Source organism: Maylandia zebra, linkage group LG16 (genome assembly GCF_041146795.1).
Source record: "Maylandia zebra isolate NMK-2024a linkage group LG16, Mzebra_GT3a, whole genome shotgun sequence".
Lineage (NCBI taxonomy): Eukaryota > Metazoa > Chordata > Actinopteri > Cichliformes > Cichlidae > Maylandia > Maylandia zebra.
This window is the reverse complement of record NC_135182.1, coordinates 25,225,917-25,245,917: the sequence shown is the minus strand read 5'-3', so window position 1 is coordinate 25,245,917 and position 20,001 is coordinate 25,225,917. Positions and strand designations below refer to the sequence as shown.

General features: G+C 38.0%; 1 protein-coding gene across 6 annotated transcripts; it reads left to right on the top strand.

Annotated features, from left to right (window-relative positions):
- The first annotated feature begins 471 nt into the window (after nucleotides 1-471).
- On the top strand, nucleotides 472-19,359 carry ccdc138 (coiled-coil domain containing 138). 6 transcript variants are annotated; one of them, XM_004555547.3, is made up of 15 exons: nucleotides 473-826; nucleotides 1,211-1,250; nucleotides 2,026-2,128; nucleotides 2,226-2,314; nucleotides 2,444-2,607; nucleotides 2,770-2,907; nucleotides 3,093-3,212; nucleotides 3,563-3,640; nucleotides 3,858-3,977; nucleotides 4,496-4,624; nucleotides 4,776-4,892; nucleotides 6,603-6,780; nucleotides 9,923-10,096; nucleotides 15,549-15,687; nucleotides 16,918-19,359. In XM_004555547.3, exons 1-15 carry the CDS (start codon nucleotides 746-748, stop codon nucleotides 17,042-17,044), a joined length of 1,797 nt encoding a protein of 598 aa, XP_004555604.2. In that variant the 5' UTR covers nucleotides 473-745; the 3' UTR covers nucleotides 17,045-19,359. The 6 variants fall into 6 exon arrangements, with proteins under 6 accessions (XP_076731276.1, XP_004555604.2, XP_012775711.2 ...); XM_076875161.1 differs by lacking the exon at nucleotides 9,923-10,096 and having other exon boundaries at nucleotides 472-826; XM_012920257.3 differs by lacking the exon at nucleotides 2,226-2,314 and having other exon boundaries at nucleotides 473-848.
- Nucleotides 19,360-20,001: the final 642 nt, after the last annotated feature.

Here is a 20,001-nt window from a genome sequence, read left to right as displayed (position 1 = left end):
ATCAAATGACTACACACTGCTGGAGAAATTAGAGTCACTGATGACTATGCTAATCATACATTCATCCTCCGCACCTGCTGTCACTTATAGTCCTGTACTTCTCTCTTTTTATTTGGAGCAATATTCTTCTTCTTCTTCTCTCGACTGGTCCCTTTAGAGATCACCACAGAGGATTATTTGCCTCCATTTTACCCTATTCCTAGCATGCCCCTCTGTTTCACCAACCCTCTGCATGTCCTCAGCACTACATCCATGCGACTCCTCATAGGTCTTCCTTTTGTCCTCTCCACTCCTCCCTGCCTGCACTCTCTCCTTCACCTGCTTGGATGACCCCAGGTATTTAAACTCATCCACCTTCACTGCCTCTGCTCCTTGCAGCTGTTATACCTGTCTGCCTCATATTGATTACATTTAAAAGCCACTAGCTGGCGCCATTGTCCCTCACTAAACAGCGCTGGTGGCGTTGAAGAAAATGCATCACGTGATTAATCATCCGCCAAATTTTGGATGGTGCTTTAAAGTTAGCGAACACGGTTGGTTAAGGAAGTTTTCCAACATGCCACCAGTAATGTCGAATATGTTACGACTTTACAGAATACCAGCTCAGAAAAAGTACCTTTATCCATGATATGAAGAGGTTTTAATTCGAAAGTTTTAACCGGAAGTTGGTTTTATTTTTTATTTTACGTAAACTCGTGGGATAAAAGTGAAGAGGAGGAAGATTCTAATCACAGTAATAGTAGCTATGAACCAACATTTCAAGGATGCCGACTTGAATAACACAGTGGAAAAGCCTGGGCAGCAATATTTGGAGAGGAGGAAGCAGGTTTGACAATTTGAAGTACACAGTTAAGTTTTGTGGTGCAGTATCTTGGAAACGCTACCCTGTGCAAAAGTTGCCTGTCCATTCTTCTGTTTGTTCTCCGACCGACGTTTACCAAGCTTGTTTACATAGTTACTACTGGTTAAATGTACGTTAACCTACGCGTTTAAATCATTAATATCTGGTCTCCCATCCCTGTATCTAAATTCATAAGAAACAGACTAGGTTAACGTGTAGCTAGTTGAACACCGAGCCTCTGTATTTCTGGTTTACCAGCTGTGTATGTAGGCTTCGTGTAAGAGTAGTCGCCACGTTATTTGACAAATAGTTATATGACATTTTGTCTTTTTGCACCTATGTTCTAAAACATGTTGCACTGTCTTTAAGGTTCTACCTCCAAAGGGAACTACCACAGGAACCAGTGATGGTAAGTGTAGTCTGGGTGTCACATGCCCTTTTGGGTTCCAACAGATCTTTAAGCGTTATATATTTATTAAATATTGCACGTCACACCACATTTGTCTTCACTGGTTAACATGATATTATTGAATTATAGCTTTTTTTCTATTTTAAAAATGGTGAAAAGCTTAAAAACAAGCCCCAAATGCTACTGTTGACACAGTGGGTTGCAATGTTCTGTACATAACAAAATGCAAAAGTTCAGAGAGTCTTGGGGAAATTACATTGTTGTTTTTGTTTTCTTGTTTTTGTTTTTTAAGTGAAACAAAGTATATAGAGCTACTGCAGCTGGTAGCCCAGCTTTCTTTAAAAGAAATTTCAAGCGCAATTGTCCCATTGCAAAAAATTTGGTGTTTTGAAAAACATTCAACTTGTCTAAGCAAATTACTGAAGCTCTAAAACAGGAGTGGGCGGTTGATTTTCCCAAGGGTCACATGGGAAACTGGCGCTGCTGTGGAGGCATTCATGGGAAAGCTTATAAAGAGCTAAAATTCATATTTAGCAGAATTGAGTTCAGCTCGTTAGTGCGGCCGCCTACAACAATCTCATGTAGGCCCTTGAGAAAACAAATTGCCAATTGCTGATATAAAATCTCACTGAGAGCTAGTTTTTCCATTTTGGACACATTTCTAAAGTTAGACCACATATTGCACTTGCCACATCACATGTACGGACAGTGCTACACAAATTAAAGAAATTATTGAATGACTAGAATTATTATTTTTAATATTTTTTTTTTTTAGACTTTGCACAAAGACTTGTTTTGACTGGTGGGTCCAAAGAGTTGAAATGCTACAACAGAGCTTTGCATGAACTGTTCAAAGCAGTCGCCAATCATCCTGAGCAGTAAGTGATCAGTAACACCATGGAAGTGTTTGCATGTTAATGATGACTTCTTTGAGCAAAACCTGTATGTGGTTGTGTTTGGTTTAATTTGGCACAGTTGTAGTTTGCATGGCAACAATGAGGACCTGAGTGCAGACTCCACAGTAGTCCCACTTCAGGAGTCTCAGGTGCTGTTTACAGAAATGGGTATGTGTGTTTCACAGGTAGTAGTCCACTTTGTTGCCAAGGCAAATGTTTTCTGCTTCACTCAGAAGCTGAAATTATATCCTAAGTTGATTTAAAGTTTTCTTTTAATAACTTGATACTCTTGTCCAGATGTGACCTTGCCTTCCTATCTGGATGGTAGCTCTGGGTCCCAGGAAACTGAGAGTGACAGAGAGCTGCAGTGGGATTTCCAGTTTCCCAACTCATGTGACTCATCTTCCTTTGCACTAGTCAAGATTTACCATGAAATGATGACCATACACAAACAGCTAAAGGTTTACACATATTTCTTCCTCTCATAATAGAATAAATAAAGCTCTATGTCCAGAATTGCTCAATCAATTAAAATGAAGAAACCTTACAAACATGGCATGTTAGGTATTTCGGTTTTTGTTGTGCTGAAGCTGTAGACTCAGCATGCATTTGTGTGTTCACAGGCAGAGCGACAAAATCAGCAGCAGCGGGAGAGAGAATTGCATGAGAGAGAAAGGAGGCTAAAACGGCAAGAAGAGGCTTTGCTGAAGCTGGCTGGGATGAAAGAGATGGTCCACAGTCGCATTGTGACTATAGAGGAGGTTTGACACGAATAAAACATCATATTACATTAAAAAGAAGGGACGTGTTCTTCACCACACATAGTTCCCTTTCCTTCCACCTTCTACATAACCATCCATGCACTTACAGGTCATGGATTATTCCATAAGGTGTCACTGCTATCTTCATTTTGTGTGAATGTTCAGTTATGTGTGCATCTCACCAGAAACACCAGCATGAACTGAGCCGGCTGCAGGACCTTCTTCGAGAGAGAAACAAAGAAAACAAGAGGCTTAAAAGCAATTTCGAGACAATCAAGGAGCTCAATGATAACATGAAGAAGCAGGTTGGAATTGGTTGCATTTGTAAAATTTCTAATCTAGGTCTGAACATTTCATAAGCATGATTATTTCCAACTTTTGAATGTCATATTCAAAATGAAGATGATGGCATCTTCAAAATTACCATTCAAATGTTCCCAAAAATGAAGTTAAAGTTTTCTTACCAAGCCAGTAGCTTGTTGATCCAGAGGAGGGCGCTACAACATAAGATATCTGGAAGTTCACTAATACGACAGTGTATTAGGATTGCTTTGTCTACACTTGTTTTGTTGATCTAAGTGCTTTTGGGGAATTTATATTGCAACAGCGCACTGATTATTGTCATTGTCTTTTTTTTCTTTTTTCAAATCAACAGTTGAATGAGATCGGTGAACGAAATAAGAGGCTGGAGAGCCAATCCAAGAGGGTGCAGGCTCGGCTTGAAAATCTTCAGGTAACAACAAATATATCAGTGCAGAAAAGGCCGTTCCTTCATGTTTTATATGAAAAGCCTTAAAGTTGTGACGTTTAGTCTCACAATCAGTTTTCAGCATCTAAATAATGAGAGTTGAATAAAGGAGGCCATTCTGATATCTGTTATCTTTAGTAAATAGACAAAACAGATATTGACATTTACTTTTTTTGGCTTTTTTTTTTATTATTATTTTAAGAGGAAATATGAGCACAATTTAGCAACAAGAAGCTGCAACAAAGGGAGTATTAAGAGTACCGAGTGTTTTAAGCCATGCAACAAGGAGAAAGCAACAGCTTCTGGAAAACCCAACAACAAGGTACTTCATCTACTCAGAGTGTGTCTCTGTGTGTGTGCGTGCGTCTCTGTGTGTGGGAGTGGGACCGGGGGGGTTGTTTGTTTAACAGTTAAATGTACTACCAATCAGCAGGATTTACAGATTTCCTCTAATTACAGCCATGTTACTTAATCTATCGTTAATGTGTTTAGTGAAAAACGCTGCATGTGGTTTAGTGTGGTTAGACAAACACTAACACTGCTCTTTACATATACCCGGAAAGGAAATGGTACAACAGCCCTTCTCCACAAACCACACGCATACTTCCAACTGACATGATAAATCATAGTTTGTGATTATGTTAAGTTATCATCACTGCTATTGATGAAGATAGATATACAGAGTTGGATACAGTTATATCCCTGCTGAGAAAGCTGGTTTTGTCAAACTTTTATTGCTTTATTTTCTTTTTTAACACTTTTTCTTTGCATTATATTTGAGCTGGGAGAGGTCTAATAAACACAGCAACTGTAACTTATTTTTCACCCTTCTTCCTTCAGGGCAGCGTAACTCCCTCTCCACTGAAGCTCATATCCTTTCTGCTGGAGTGGGTGCTTGATGTAACAGAAAACAAAGTGGAAGGTGTAGGCCGGTGTTCAGAGGTTCTGCTCAGCGAAAGATTCCTCAAGGTGGTGTGCTCAATGCAGCTTTGCTCTGATCTTTGCATTTCTTCCCGGCTCTATTCCAACACACACAGTTGGTGTCACAACAACAAAAAAGCAGGAGATGATGAGACACGGACAGAGTTTGATTAGACATAACTTATCTTGGGTTTCTTAGGTGCTCCCGTTATTAGCAGACCAGCTTCATCACACTCCTTTGTCAGAACCTAAGCTCCTCCTCAACCTGCTTCGCCTCATTTACTCTGCTTTGAGACACTTGGACAACAGCAGGCAGGTAAAGATAATATTATTTCTGTGAGCAAGCTGTGTTTTTAGAGCAGGTAATTTTTAGATGCACCAAGGAACTTACTGTATTATATTATGGACATGTGGAGCATGACATTTTTACCGGAATTCAGCTAAAAAAAATAATAATTAAACCTTTGGCCATGCATGATATTTATTAGGAAATGTTCTTGTTGGGTTGTTGAAAGAAATGTTACGCTATGACTATTTAAGCTCTGGCTGAGATCATTATAAACAAAGTCTAACACAGTCACTATTCTTTTTCATGAAAATTTTAAGCGTGTGTTCACTGTGAGCAAACAAGCCAGTGCTGAAAAAACGATGCCAAGACAGTGACCTTCAGGGGGGATGGTTTGTTTTTCTGCAAGAAAGACAAAATGGGCTGGATCTTGTTTATATGATCTGCCACTGTTTAAAAACTAAATCTCCCGCATAGCTGCCTGAAAGGACATTAATCTAAGTAACAGCCGCTTTATTCCTAAAACATTGCTTCTGGACACTTTTCAGCAGCAGTGTTATTCCTGTTACTAGATAAGCTTTGCTTTTAGAAAGTAAGAACACAGCAGGGTGAGATTACAATCTATAACAAGATGCAGGTAATTCTGTGGCCTGGCTCATTCATATTTCATCAGCCTTTATAAAGCTGAGTGTTATTCTGCTAGCAGAAAGCTGCTGGACCTCATTTCAAAACATGAGGCTGGCTCTAAAGTTGACACAGTTTTTCCCTCCCCACACATCAGAGGTACACATCGACTTCAAGCGGGGGATATCCACTTTATCGCTACATCTCCCTTCACACTAAGGAAGGCTTTCTTGTTTGGTAGTCCTGTCGAGTTTCATCTTGTGTTTACATGAGATGCTTGGTTTTCTGAAGTCCCCTGCCTGTATGTGTGTCAGACAGAGTCTAGACATTTGAGCAGGCTGTCGCCGTTTTTGTGGCTCTGATAAGGGTGTGTGTCCTTCTCCTTATCTGGCCACAAGCCCCTCAAGAGTCCTAGATAACAAACATTGTATATCAGCAATTGCTATCTGAATGTGAGACATTATTAAACCGTGGCCCAATCCCATTTGCAGACTTGGACTGCAATTTTCATGCTCGTATGAAGTCCTTACCAGCTGCCAGTCATCTGGCCTCAGTCCCAGCTATGAGCTTGGGTTCAGCCTACACCAACTGTCCTTATCCACTTACTTTCTACCGTGTCCAATCTTCCAGCCTTAAGTCCTTGTCACTAGTCCTGCTACAGGGAGCTTGGGCCCGTTAAACCACTTGCTTCCTTATTGCTAAATAACGTGTTCCCTTTATATGATGAATACCAACTGGCTTTGAGCCAAAACACATAGATGGAGAAACAGAGATGACTTTAAGATGAGGGTTCTTGGTGAACCAGTGGAGACCTTGGGGAAAGGGAAAGACCACCAGCTCTTCAGCTTTCAAAATACATAAATCTTGGATAGTAGCTGTAGTTTACTGTGCTGATTTATTAGATCCATCAGTTATGGAAAAGTTGCAGAAGAAGCCTGCTGGCTCCCTGTCAGGCTGACCTTGTATTTTATACACTAGCATTTGATGAAGATCATTGTAGGCATGTAATTTCTGTTTTGACAGTTATATAACAAAAGTGAATGATTGCAGGCACAGTTGCTAATATTGCGCAATGGCCAGAGCATCTGAGTGTGTGTTTCTGTATATTTTGCCTAGCATGTAGCACCATCTGCTACTCTGCAATGGATAGGAGAGGAAGTGTCAAAGCCTGCAGAAGATTCAGATCACCCTATGAAATGCTCTGAAGCAGCTGGAAGTTGGCCCCTTTACCGAAGCCCTTGTCCTCATACACGGATCCTTTCTGTCCTCATTATCTTCAGCACCATCACACAAGGTATTAATGAAAACACGTGTATATATATGTGTGTGTATGTGTATATGTGTATGTATGTGTATATGTGTGTATATATATATATATATATATATATATGTATGTGCAGTGAGCACAGGACCCAATACAGAAAGTCAGGCCCTCAGGCTACTCTAATGAAGTCTGTTTCCGATTGTTTGGTCAAAAATATTCACACTAGTGGCCTGCTGGAGATTTTTTAGGGCTCTGGCAGTGCTCATCATGTCCCTCCTTCCTCAGAGGAGCAGATACCATTCTTGCGGATGAGTTAAGTATCTTTTACAGCCCTGTGTAGCTCTCCTAGAGTAACTGCCTTTCTCCTGGAGTCTCCTCCATGCTCTTGAGACTGTGCTGGAAGCAACAGTGAATCTTCTGGCAATAGGGACATATTGATGTGCCATCCTAGAAGGAGTTGCACTATCTGTGCAACTTCATCATGCTACCAATAGTGAGACTAACCCTAGCCAAATGCAAAACTAATGAGAAAATACATTAAAAAGATGGTTGGGGAAAAAAGGCAGAGGCCTCCACCTGTAAAACCATTACTGTTTTGCGGGTTGCCCAATTATTGTGTCTCTAGTGCAGGGGTGGGCAATTCCAGGCCCCGAGGGCCGGTGTCCCTGCAGGTTTTAGATGTGTCCTTGAACCAACACAGCTGATTTAAATGGCTAAATTAGCTCCCAACATGTCCTGAAGTTCTCCAGAGGCCTGGTAATGAACTAATCATGTGATTCAGGTGTGTTGACCTAAGGTGAGATCTAAAACCTGCAGGACACCGGCCCTCGAGGCCTGGAATTGCCCAACCCTGCTCTAGTGCATCTGCTGTTAATGCCATTAACACCGAAGCAGGTGAGACTGATTAACAACCCCGCTCTGCTACTTAAATGACCAGATCAATATTCTGGAAGTATAACTGACTTGATGCTATGCTCTGATTTAAAACATGGGACCATACTTTGAAATAAATGCAGAGATTAAATAATGGACATGTTTGGTAGACTGCATTCACTGTCATGATTAGAAGTACCAAAGACATGATATTTATTATCATCAATTACCTTAACAACATATAATATTGTCTTTGAGTTGAGTTCCATTGCAAAAATTGTGTTGTATTGTAAAGCAGTACTGCAGTCTAAAGCATTGTTAGGCACACCAGTTGTTATCCATTGCCATTCAGAGGTAGCCAGCCCTGAAGTTTCCTTTTAGAAGCAAGTGTCAGCACTCAGCAGCTATGTCATTAACAATGCTGGACAGTTATTTTGAATGTTATTTTTAAACAAAGATGAATGGAGAGCGATAACTTTAACTGACTGGTCACTAGGATATAAAATCTGCATATATAGAATCAGTGGTCACATTTAATTTTCCAAGGAAATGAATGATACAAAAAATACATAAAACTTTGACATTTTTGGTCCTAAATGAGGTTTAAAAGCTTTTTTTCTGTCAAGTTATACTTCTACTACATATGCATCACTAACAGCTCAGTTCCGAGTGCAGACACGGTTAGCGTCTCAGCCCATCAGAGCTCAGAGAAATAAGTGTGACAATTTTCGCAACCAGTAAAATAAGAAAGAGAAAAAAATATAAGTAACTACTGTCTTTTCTGAGATAATTAGAAGATATGCCTGGCTCTATATAGTTGAACCTGGGTCAGGGTTTGGTGTCTGAGTGCAGACTTAAATATTAAACTGCTGGATGGGTTTACACGATTTCTGTTTGTTCCTAAACAAAGCTTAACTAAGACAGTAGGATGGTAAACATTTCTTGCTAAACGTTAGGATATTGGCATCATGTTACACTAACATGTTATTCTTCCATCCACAGTTTATATATTGACAGTGAGTGATAGTTTTGGATCTAAACTCTCGGCTGGGTTTGATAAGGAAAATCCTCAGATCACAGAGCTGCTAGCATTGCTTTAGGTTCTTGGCCCTCTTCCGTTACGTGCAAATATTTTAAAGAGGCAAGGAGCTCTTTGCCCTTCCACACTATAAATCTTGGTTGGCTCTCTGAGTTCAGCCCACAAACCTGACAAATCCTGACATATTTTATGAAACTCTTTTCTAAAATGACCTTCCGTCTGCTCGAGGGCTCCCTCAGCACATCAGTGCAGACTGTTTTCTGTCAATCTGCCTACCAGGTTTAGTTTTTTTTTTTTTTTCCTTGTGGATTGTTGAGGAGCCAAATTGACTGTAAGAAAGAGATATTTCTTCTCCTTTGCTAATTGCTCATTTTTATATATACCAAACTCAGGCACTTAAACTAACAAAGCTTGGCCTTTATCATATGTCAGGTAAAATATGAAGCTTTTGGAAATCTGAAAATAACTTTGTCAGAGGACTGTAGCCATTACATCCAAAGTACAGTGGAAAGTTGTGAGTTAAGTGGGAGAAGATAGGAAACAGCTGGTGAATGAGTACTTTCCATGTGTAATGCATCTAATGCAAAGGGATACACTAAGAAAGGTCTCTGCCTCAGTGAGTAACCTCAAATAAGTAATCATACAGTTAGAACCATAAGTATTTGGACAAATACAGAATTTTTATGTTTTTGTACAACAATGGATTTTATAACAGCAAAGATGTGATTGAAGTGCATTTTGTAGCTGTTCACTGGACCTCTCTGTATGAGGCTCAATACAATATCCCAAGACTTATAAACATTTGCATGTTGTTTTGTTTTCTTTTAATTAACTTTACAGTTTGTACAAGCTGTTTTTATGTATGTATAATTCTCAGCAAGAACAAAAAACAATGAAAATGGTGGGGGCTAGGCTACCGAGAGGTCTCCGAGCTTGAAATGAACACGTGGAAACCTTCAAACAAAATTCAATGAGATCTTCCACTGTTACCCTTTTAACATGATAAACATGTATGTATGTATGTAAATATATTAAAAATCGTTAGTAATACCATTAAATATAATTGTTATTATTATTTTTAAAATTATTGGGGGAAAAAAATTAAAATAACAAAAACAGCTACTTTAAATGTAAAAAACAAAACAACATATTATTTTTATATATTTTAAGACTATAATTTCAACTGAAAGAAATGTGTCATTTTCATCTAGACACCTGGAGTGTTTTTGACTGTTTCTACTTTACTCTTGTCATTTGCAGCTGATGTGCTGTCCCAGGCACTTGAAAGTCTCTATATAGAACTGATGAATGAGGAGAAGCGAGGGCTGTTCATCCACTATGGAGGAGTGCAGAGGCTGCTTTCAGTGCTTCAGGGGAGTCGCACAGGGCTCAACATGCCTATAGACATTCTGATGAAACTCAGTGAGGAGTCCTGTAAGTAGGCTTGTTTTGTGGTAAACACTTTTAGATAAATGGTTATGGCGTGTTTTTTTTTTTTTTTTTTTTCCCTTTCCCAATGCAGCTCAGAGCAAAGACAGGCTTACAGTAAAAGGCTTTGGCTTCCATTGTAATTTTATTTTTCCTATTTTTAGTGAATATAATGTGGTGACTCACAGTTTCTGCAGCGTCCTTCTGGTACATTTAACCTAAAAGGGTCAATGCTGATCAGTTCATGAATGTTGATACGTGTGCCTGCTGAGTAGCAGTAGTAGTAGTAGATTTGCATTGAGTAGCAAGACGTTTTGCATGCCAAATGTTTTTGGGCATGGTAGTAACCCCAAGTTGCTCTCTGATGCATCCATCAGAGTATGAATATGTGTGAATGTTAGATAGAAAGCACTTGGGTAGAAAAAGCATAGAAATAAAGTGCTTGTATGAATGGATGAATGAGGCAAGTTTATATAGAGCACTTTGAGTTCTCAGAGTTAAAAAGCGCTGTATGAGAACCAGTCCATTTACCATTCAGTCACTGGTATCACACACCCTAGGAAATAATTAAAAAGTGGGAATTTCAGTTCAGTTCAGTTCATTTTTATTTCAAACATTTCAAACATGTGCCTTCACAATCATTACAAAATATCATTCCATTATTTGTTTGAAAAGGAGTAGGCTGAAGTATTTACTTATTTGTCCCTACCCCCTCAAGTTTTACCTCTCATTCATTTAATTTTTTTTGTCTTAAATTAAACAAACAACATATGAAACATATGAAGTAAAACAAAACATAACATACATAAATCAAAACAAGAAATTAGCAAGCCCCACCACAGTATAGTTTCTTTCATATGAAAAATACAGAATGTGTATATTTGCAGATACACAAGTTATGGAAAAACAACAAAACAAAACAAAAAAAACAAAAAAGAACCGCAACACCATTTCCAGCAACATTACCGTCCTGGGTTAACCCCGTTTTCTTCATTCTTATACTTATTTAAAATTAGGTTTTTATATTTTACTTTAAACTGTTTTATGTTTTGACTGTCTTTTATTTCTTCTGTTAGACTGTTCCATAATTTAACTCCTGCAATTGAGATAGACATAGTTCTTAAAGTTGTTCTAGCACTTTGTATTTTTAAATTCCATTTCCCTCTTAAGTTATACCCACCTTCTCTTTCTATGAACAATTTACAGATTTCTTTGGGAAGCAGTTTATTTCTTACTTTATACATTATCTGCGCTGTTTTAAGCTTCACCAAGTCTTGGAATTTGATAGCTTGCATTTTGACAAAGAGTGCATTTGTATGGTCCCTGTACCCTACATTATTTATTAATCTAATGGCCCTTTTCTGTATTGTAGTTATTGTTTGTGTGTTACTTTTGTATGTGTTTCCCCAGACCTCTACACAGTAGCTCATATATGGCAGTAGTAAAGCACAGTATAAAATGTGCAGTGCTTTCTGATCCAACATATGCTTTGCTTTCCCCAGGACGCCAATTTCCCCCGAACATAAGTAATGTGTGGCTTCCAACAGAGCTTGTGGTCAATGATCACCCCAAGAAATTTTATTGCATTTACTCTTTCTAAATATACATTGTCAACACATATTTCTACTTCGATGTTTTTCTTTTGGTTTCCAAACAACATAAATTTGGTTTTATCTAGATTCAATGATAATTTATTTATATCAAACCACTTCTTTAATATCGTTAATTCCTGTGTGATCATTTCCAAAACCTGTGGCAACTCCACACCTGAACACAGTATATTTGTGTCATCTGCAAATATTACAAACTTTAAAATCTCCGATACTCTGCAGATATCATTTAAGTACATAATAAACATTTTTGGACCCAGTACTGAACCTTGAGGTACTCCACAAGCTATATCCATCAAATTAGATTTATATTCATTTATTTGTACATATTGTTGCCTATTCCCTACATAGCTTTTTAACCATTCCAAAACCACTCCCCTAAACCCGTACTTTTCCAGTTTTTTTAATAGAATTTCATGATTAACAGTATCAAACGCCTTCTTTAGATCTAAGAAAACTCCGAGCGCATACCTCTTATTATCCATACATTCCGTTATCTTTTCCATTAAATCTATCAGTGCCAAAGCTGTTGATCTGTTGTTTCTGAACCCATACTGACTATGTCATTAATTCATATTTTTCCACAAAACTGTCAAATCTTTTTATGAAGAGGTTTTTGATACATGAATACTATCTGTTAATGTGAATAACTGTAGTCTATTTATTTAAATGATTGTACCTTACACTACAGTGATAACAAAAACAATTTCACGATTGAAAACATTTTTAAATCTAAGATACTTGGTATTTGCACAATGTTAGAAGATATTAAAATCTATTGATGCTCTGTTATCTGACAGTTTAATGCTGTTTGAGGTGGTCCTTGATTTGTTTGGGGTGTTGTTTTTGTTTTTCTTAATCCAGAATAGTTTCTTTAAAGGTATCAGCAATTATATTTTAAAAGAACATTCACAAGGGAAGCAAGGGGCAGCAACATGAAACCATAGACCGTCACTGGCATTCACCAACTCCAAGCAATGACAAGCAAAATAACCACAGACAAACCCAAAGTGAGCATGTTCTGAGTGAAACTTTTCTGAACTTCAAGGTGAAACTTTAAAGTAACTACTAATCATAGTGAGGGCGACTGTTGATTGAAATGTTACAGGGTGGTAAAGACATTAGAGAGTTACCTAGGCAACTGGACCTTGGAATGTCCAGGACCAATAATTATCTACAAACCAATGCCCAGTGAAAGAATGACTTCCTGTATGGACATCCCATAATAATGGTAAACAATTAATTATTTAACAAAGACTGAGTGGTGGTATCATGCTCTGTGGCTGTTGTGTGGTCAGTGGTACTGGTACATTTTAGGAAGTGGGTGAAATCATGAAAATTAGGGCTACATCCGAATTCTTCAACTTCTTCTGAACTCAGCAGCTACACATTTAAAACTGGACGTGTCTCGGTATTCCAACATGACAATGATCGCAAACACACATCAAAATTGGTTTTGGAATGGATAAAGCATGCACATTTTCAGCTGCTGGAAAGCTCCATTGTCAACCGTGTTGAAAATTTATGGATTATGCTTTAAAGCAGAGTCTGTCCCAGTAAAACGATCCAATTAAAAGTCCAAAAAGAGTGGTCAGGGGTCCTGATGGACAATTAACGAAATGCTAGTAGGGGTTGAAAGACTCAAATTACCATGAAATTCATGTCCAAGATGAGTGTATGTAAACCTCTGACCACAACTGTTTTTCATATAGAAAGTGCTTTTTCCTATTACTATTATAGGATGAGTTTTCTAAAAGTGTACAATTTGTTCATTACAGTTGGAGGAAACAACACAGGAAGCTTGTGTATAAAACATGTTTTGAGATGGTAGTAGTTGGTCTTTTCTGTTCCCAAAGGCTTTAAGCAAAAAAAAAAAAAAAAAAAAAAAGAAGTGATGCAACACATTGGTAAAGAAGTCCCTCTCCTGACTTTTCTAAAAAGGTTATTTTAATTCAATTTAAAATAAGCACATTTATGTTTTCACCATTTCCAATAAAATGTAGAGTTCATTTTTTTAAAACATATTGCATTCTCTTTTATTTAGATTCTGCTGACTTCTTTGAAAACAACTTTTTAAATGGATGGTTCAAGTTTTATCCAGCTTATGAGCCAATTTTAAAACTGTATAATTCATATTGCCTAAAAACTGGTTTTGATTGACAAAGCTGCTGTGATTACTTTGCTAGCCCTGATTTATAGACTGCTTTGAATATCACAATTTTCTTTGAGTTAAAACAGCCCTCCTGGTGTATCACTCCATATATTCCCCACATAAAAACCACATGTGAAAAATTACGTTGTGTTTTTTTTTTTTTTTTTTTTTTTTTTTCTGAACTTAGATCAATCATAACTAGTGGTCAGGCAATAGATCTGGAAATTGTGGTCATAAAACCTTGGACCCCTACCACTTTCTGTCTTACTTATTGGAAGACAAAAAAGTAGATGGAGGTGGACAAGGTTAAGATACCAGCTGCAGTGTGTTTTCATGGAAGGGTGAGTTCAGCAGGGTTATGAGCCGTATCATTTAAACTGCTGCATACTAATAAACAGCAGGACCATATGCCAGAGGCGACTGGGGACTGAGGTCTGTGTGTTTGTATGTGTGTGCAGATATTTGTGTGTTTCAAGGGGATTGTAAGCCTTGCGAGACTTGCTAATTATTCTGTTTTACAAGCAGTAATGAGGGGAGATGGAAAAGGGCTGAGGAAGAGGGGGAAAGGTTTACACCTTAAGGTTAGCAATAAAAAATTTTTTTAAAAAATGTAAAAAGGTCCATTTATACACAAATGTACCAAACATCTGTGGTCAAATCGCCTCTTCTTGTACAGAGGTAGTCACATTCCCTACCAGTAACTCAATCTTTTCAACTATTAACCCAGCATAGCTTTAAATAACAGGACCTTGGGGAGTTTTGGTGATAACACTGTTTATTCTACATTTGATTTGACTATATTAAAAATAATTGTCTTATTGAAACATATAATTAGTTGGAGCCTTGTACCTTCTGCTTCACTGGTGGATTATGTTTGTCTGTGTGGGCCATGTTTAAGCTTACATTAAAAGTCTGGAGTTAAAGGCAGTTTAAAAATGCTTAAATTTGAAATTTGTCAAATGTACCTATAAGCTGTAAAATGAATACCAGTAGTATTCATTTTACCATAGTTATCCATAGTGATTTTGAGGGTAAGATATTGTTGGAAAAAGACTGACCAATCCATGTTTCCCTTCTTATCTTTGTCATATTATCTTTCTATCTGTCTGATCCTTTCTTATCTAAGCCCGGTGCTATTCTTCCCCATCCATCTTCCGCTGTGATTTGATGCCAGTGGCGCTGCTTCACCAGCCAAAAAAAGTCCCTCTGTTGCTCAGATTGTATTCCCTCGCTGCATGTGTGTTTTAACAAACAGCTACTTTTTCAAGGAGCGGGAATGTGACTTTTAGCAGAAACAAATGTTTGTTTACTCGAAATCGTCTTCATTTTAAGGTCAACGTTTGCTGTTATTAATTTAAGAGATCTACAGCTCCCATCTGTGAGCACTGGTGTTTTTGTCCTTTGTTTCATCTCCCTGTGTGAGTTTGTGTATGTTTGAGGTTTGAGGTCAAAGTTAAAAGTGACAATATGGAAATACAATGTTCTAAGAGACACTCTGACCAGCATATGTGTTCCTGTTTTTCTGTGTTATTCATGGTTTGTTGGTGTGTTCGTGTAGTTTTCTTGCTGGCAAAATTAAGCTGATAATTCCCATCTCTTTAGAAGTTTTGACATTGAATAAAATGTGTTGCAGATCATCAGAATTGATTGCCTTGATAATATCCTGTTCTCTTTGCTTTTGTTGTTGTGCTCATAGGCTACTTAAATTCCTTTCTGGATGCATGTAGCTGTGAAGAGTTTTTCCAAACATCCTTCTTGCTTCTTAAAAACCCTCATCTGGACCTCCCATCTTTGGAGAAGTTCTCCATCCTTCTGCAGAAGCTCTCCAACATCAGGTAGACACAGTGATGTCCATATTAAACATGGAAGCATTTCTCTGGGCGTGGCTAAAAACTACCTGCCTGCTTGGATTCATGTGTTTACGTTTGACTTCATGAATAGAAATATTTAATAGCCAATCAGCATTTGAATAGAAGATTTAGTGGAAGTGAACATGTTTTGCAACATTTATTTTGTGGATTGTCACGACTTACTCCAGGAATACACGAGATTTGTCTTTGCATTTTCAACATGGATTTGTTCATCCTTTGCACAGCTTCAGGTCACAGCTTTTTGTTTTTACCCTGGATATTGGATGCTCTTTCACTCTTTTTCAGTCCAGTCCTAATACTGCACCATTTTTTAGAGGAATGTTTTCTTTTATTTATTGGGTTGGAGATCAGTAGCAAAAGTTTTATGGAGTCTTTCATAAAATTTCTCATTTCAAAATTCGAAATGTTTGGTTCAAATCATCATGAGTCTGTATGAAGTAGGTTGGGAGGAAGGTATAACAGCTTTGTCATGGTTTGGGGTTGCATTTTAGCTTGTGATCCCAAATACACTGCCAGTGTACTAAAAGTACACCTCAATAGAAAGTGACACAATCAAACACTGTCAGTTATGCACTGGCCTCTTCAGAGCCCAGACCGCAACATTATTGAAGTGGTGTGGGATCATTTTGACAGAGAATGGAACAAAATGCCGCCAACATCCAAAGAAGAGCTTTGATTGTGCTTCAAGAAGCGCATTTAATGTTGGAGAACTATTACCGAAGATAACTGAAAGAAATTACAACAAAGCTTGGCTATAAAAGCTCAGGCTGTGTCGAATAATACATTTGGTCATAACAAATATTGATTTTTAAGCTTGTTAGAATGTTGTAAATGCTAAATTTGCTTCTTAGACCCTGTTTTCATGTACATTTACAGGTTTTATTAAATCGCTTTCAGCTCCCATTTTCCTTAAAAGATATAAAGAAATGAGGGGTGGGCGCAAGACCTTTTCACATTACTAGATTTTAAGGGATATGTTTGCTAGCATTTAGCATATTAGCAGTCTAATCAAACAACCTAAACAATGTCCCAAAACGTCTTATGTTGTGCCATGGAGCACTAATTTGTATTTTTGATATGCAACATTGGAGGCTAGAGACATAATGTGAAATTTGAAACAGCACAGTAATGGACTTTGTTCACAGCAGGTAGAGACAAACACTTTGTTTTTCATTTTCTTTCAACTTTTTCCAGGAAGAACCATCATCTGTTTGAACTTTCCTCCCTGCATCTCCAAATAGAAGAGCTGCATCACAAAACCAAAAACACACACGCTTTCCTCTGCCTGAACCTTAGATCGATCCTCCACAACATTAAATAATACAATTCTCATCGTGTTGGTCTGCAGAAGCTTATTCAAGATGACATCCCTTCTCCTTCACTATTTCAACACTTTCCCTGGATTCTGTTTGGGTTTTTTTCTTCTTTTTGAAAGATTTGCTTAAACTTCAAAAGTACATGAAAACAGCAGCTCCACCCTGGTTTACCTCAGATTATAACTGGAGACATGCTTTCTTTATTAGTAATACAATGAAGTGTTTGTATTTTATTTGTCATAAGCACTTTGATTTAAAGCTGTGTATGTTTTAAGTCTCTGACCCATATTTTTTGTTTTCCAAAATGCAAATTGTTCTTTTTTTGGAGATCATAAACCCATTTTTCCATATAAAAGTGAGTGTCACTCTTGCCAAGAGAGGTTGTGACTGTAAAATGGTTTAATGGCAATAAACAAAAAGAACTGAAGCATATTAAGTTTGGATGGCACCCCTCACCCCCCCTGTGTTTTGTATAAACTTGTCTCATTTCTTTGTTCCAGAGCAAGTCTGAATTGACAGAGAGTAATAGTCTCAATGTGAGATGCGCTAGTGGTGGTTGATGGAACGCACTGGAGCAATTACAGCTGATATTTCAAATATAATGGAGTCATTCTTTGGTGAATTTAAAGGTTATACATGCAGGTTTTTTAATATCCGCAAAGCAAATCCCCAATTAATTACGTTTGTTAAAGTGCAGACTTCTGCTCAGGTTAGGTTTTTGGAATGAAAGATTTGTGTTCTTAAATCACGTGTTTATTGTAAGATATAGACTACCATGTACTCTGTCATTGGGTTTCTTTGTAAACCCCAAAAAACTGATTTAAATTTGCACATGATTTGATTCACTGGTAAACATGACTCACTTCCTGGGAGGCAACATGTCATTTTCAGATAAAACTACTGATTTATATTGACATTTTCCTCTTGTTTCTCCCAGTAAAAATCTGAGCGACTTCTGCTCCTTCTATGTTTTTGTCGGTGCCATCATCTCCAAACCATACATCACAGCAGAGCTCAGTGGCATCTTGTAAATCTTCCTTTTCACTGTTGCTGCAATCCTGTCACAAATTACCCCTGGCACTCATCTCCACCCACTCTACCCTGCTGCACTCTCTTCTTCACCTCATTTGTGCACCTATACATTGCTTTAGTTTGATTGTTGAAACTCATCTACCGTCACTATTTCTACTCCTCGCATGTTCACCTACCCCTTCAAATGTGTTCTGTCCTGCTTCTGCTGACTTTCATTCCCCTTCTCTTCAGTGCAGACCTCCACCTTTTCAGACTGTCTTCCAGGAGAGACTTCCCAGAGCCCTCCTACCTGACCTCATCTGTCAGCCTCTGCCAATTTAAAAAAAAAAAAAAAAAAAAAAAAAAAAAGTGCTCTGAGCCAATCTGTGATAAAATCCCACCTGTCCAACCACACACCTCATCACATTCTCATACACGTTCTGCACCAGCCTCACATACTTTGCTGCCACTGCTGACTTCCTCATAGTTACCACAGTCCCTGGAACCCTATCATGCTTTCTCTAGATCCATAAAGACCCCGTATAACTCCCTCTGACCTCTGTAGTTCTCCATCAGCACTCTCAAAGCAAACATCACATCTGTAGAGCTCTTTCTCAGCATTGATCATCACCTCACCCCGACTCTTTGCCATGGCGTCTTGGCATGGCTCATCAACTTATTCCATCTGTAGTGCATTTCTCTTCTCTTACTGTCCAGCTTCACATACAATTCACTATAAGCCTTTTCCTTTGCCACCTCTCTATGCCGTATGTCCAGCCTCCCTGTACTACTGTCTTCTTCCTTCATCTCCCACTTTTTCTTTCCCAACCCCTTCCTTTGAATACTTTACTGTACTTCCTCATTACACCACTAAGTCTCCTTGTCCTCTTTCCGTTGTCCAGAGGATACATCAAACAGATTCTTGGCAGTTTCTCTCAGCACTATGGCTGTACCTTCCCAGTCATTTTGTAACTCTTCATTACTACCCAGAACCATTCTCAATTCCTTCCTGAATTTGGTGCAACATTCTTCCATTTTCAGCTTCCACCCTTTAATCCTTGCCTCTGCCTTCACTCACTTCCTGTTCTTGAAGTGTTACAGACTACCATCCAATTCTGCCTAATTGCAGAAAGCACCTCGCAGTGTGTATGCACCACTTTAATCTGTGTATAAAGTCATTTGTATATTTCTTTGTTACAAGGAATACCTGTGTTATATCCATCTTTGATGTTTTTCATGTCATGGGATGATAATGGATAACAACGTAGCTTTTGGCCAGTAGCTCTGTTATAAATAACCTACCTTCAAATCTGCTCTCATTCTCCTGATTCCTGCACGCTGCAGAAGGACAAACCAATAAATCCACTTACATCTACTTAAAGTCACAGGCCCTAAAATTCAAAGCTTCAGGATTTTGCTTAAGAATTATAAAGAAACTTTTATTACTATGTTTGAGGTTGCACCAACAATTTTATTGATCAGTTGTGTGAGTGATGTGTTTATAGTTAGAACTATAGAACAGGTCATTATCACTCTTAAACATAGGGGCTTTAAATCATATGATATCTTTATCATATCTCTCTATAGATAGTGAGCGAGAGAGAGCGAAATTATGTCTCTCTCAGAGGGAGAGAGATTTTTCAATTATTCCTGTATTCCTTTGTTGAAAGTAAATATTATATGTTTGTCCCTTGATATGAAAATAGAATTAGGAGTATCAGAAGACCAAATGTGGATGAAAATTATTTATTTGCTTGACTTTTGCTTCACACTTTTGTAAGGTCAGTACACAAAAGAATAAACTTAAAGTGTTTGTAGTAGCACATCAATATGTTCTGAATTTGTCTTAGAGAAGTCTGAATAATTTAATCTTTCGGTTCAGGCCATGTGCTGTGGTTAATGAAATCTCTGTCAACGTCAGCATGTTAAATCCGCTGTTTCATCCTCATCT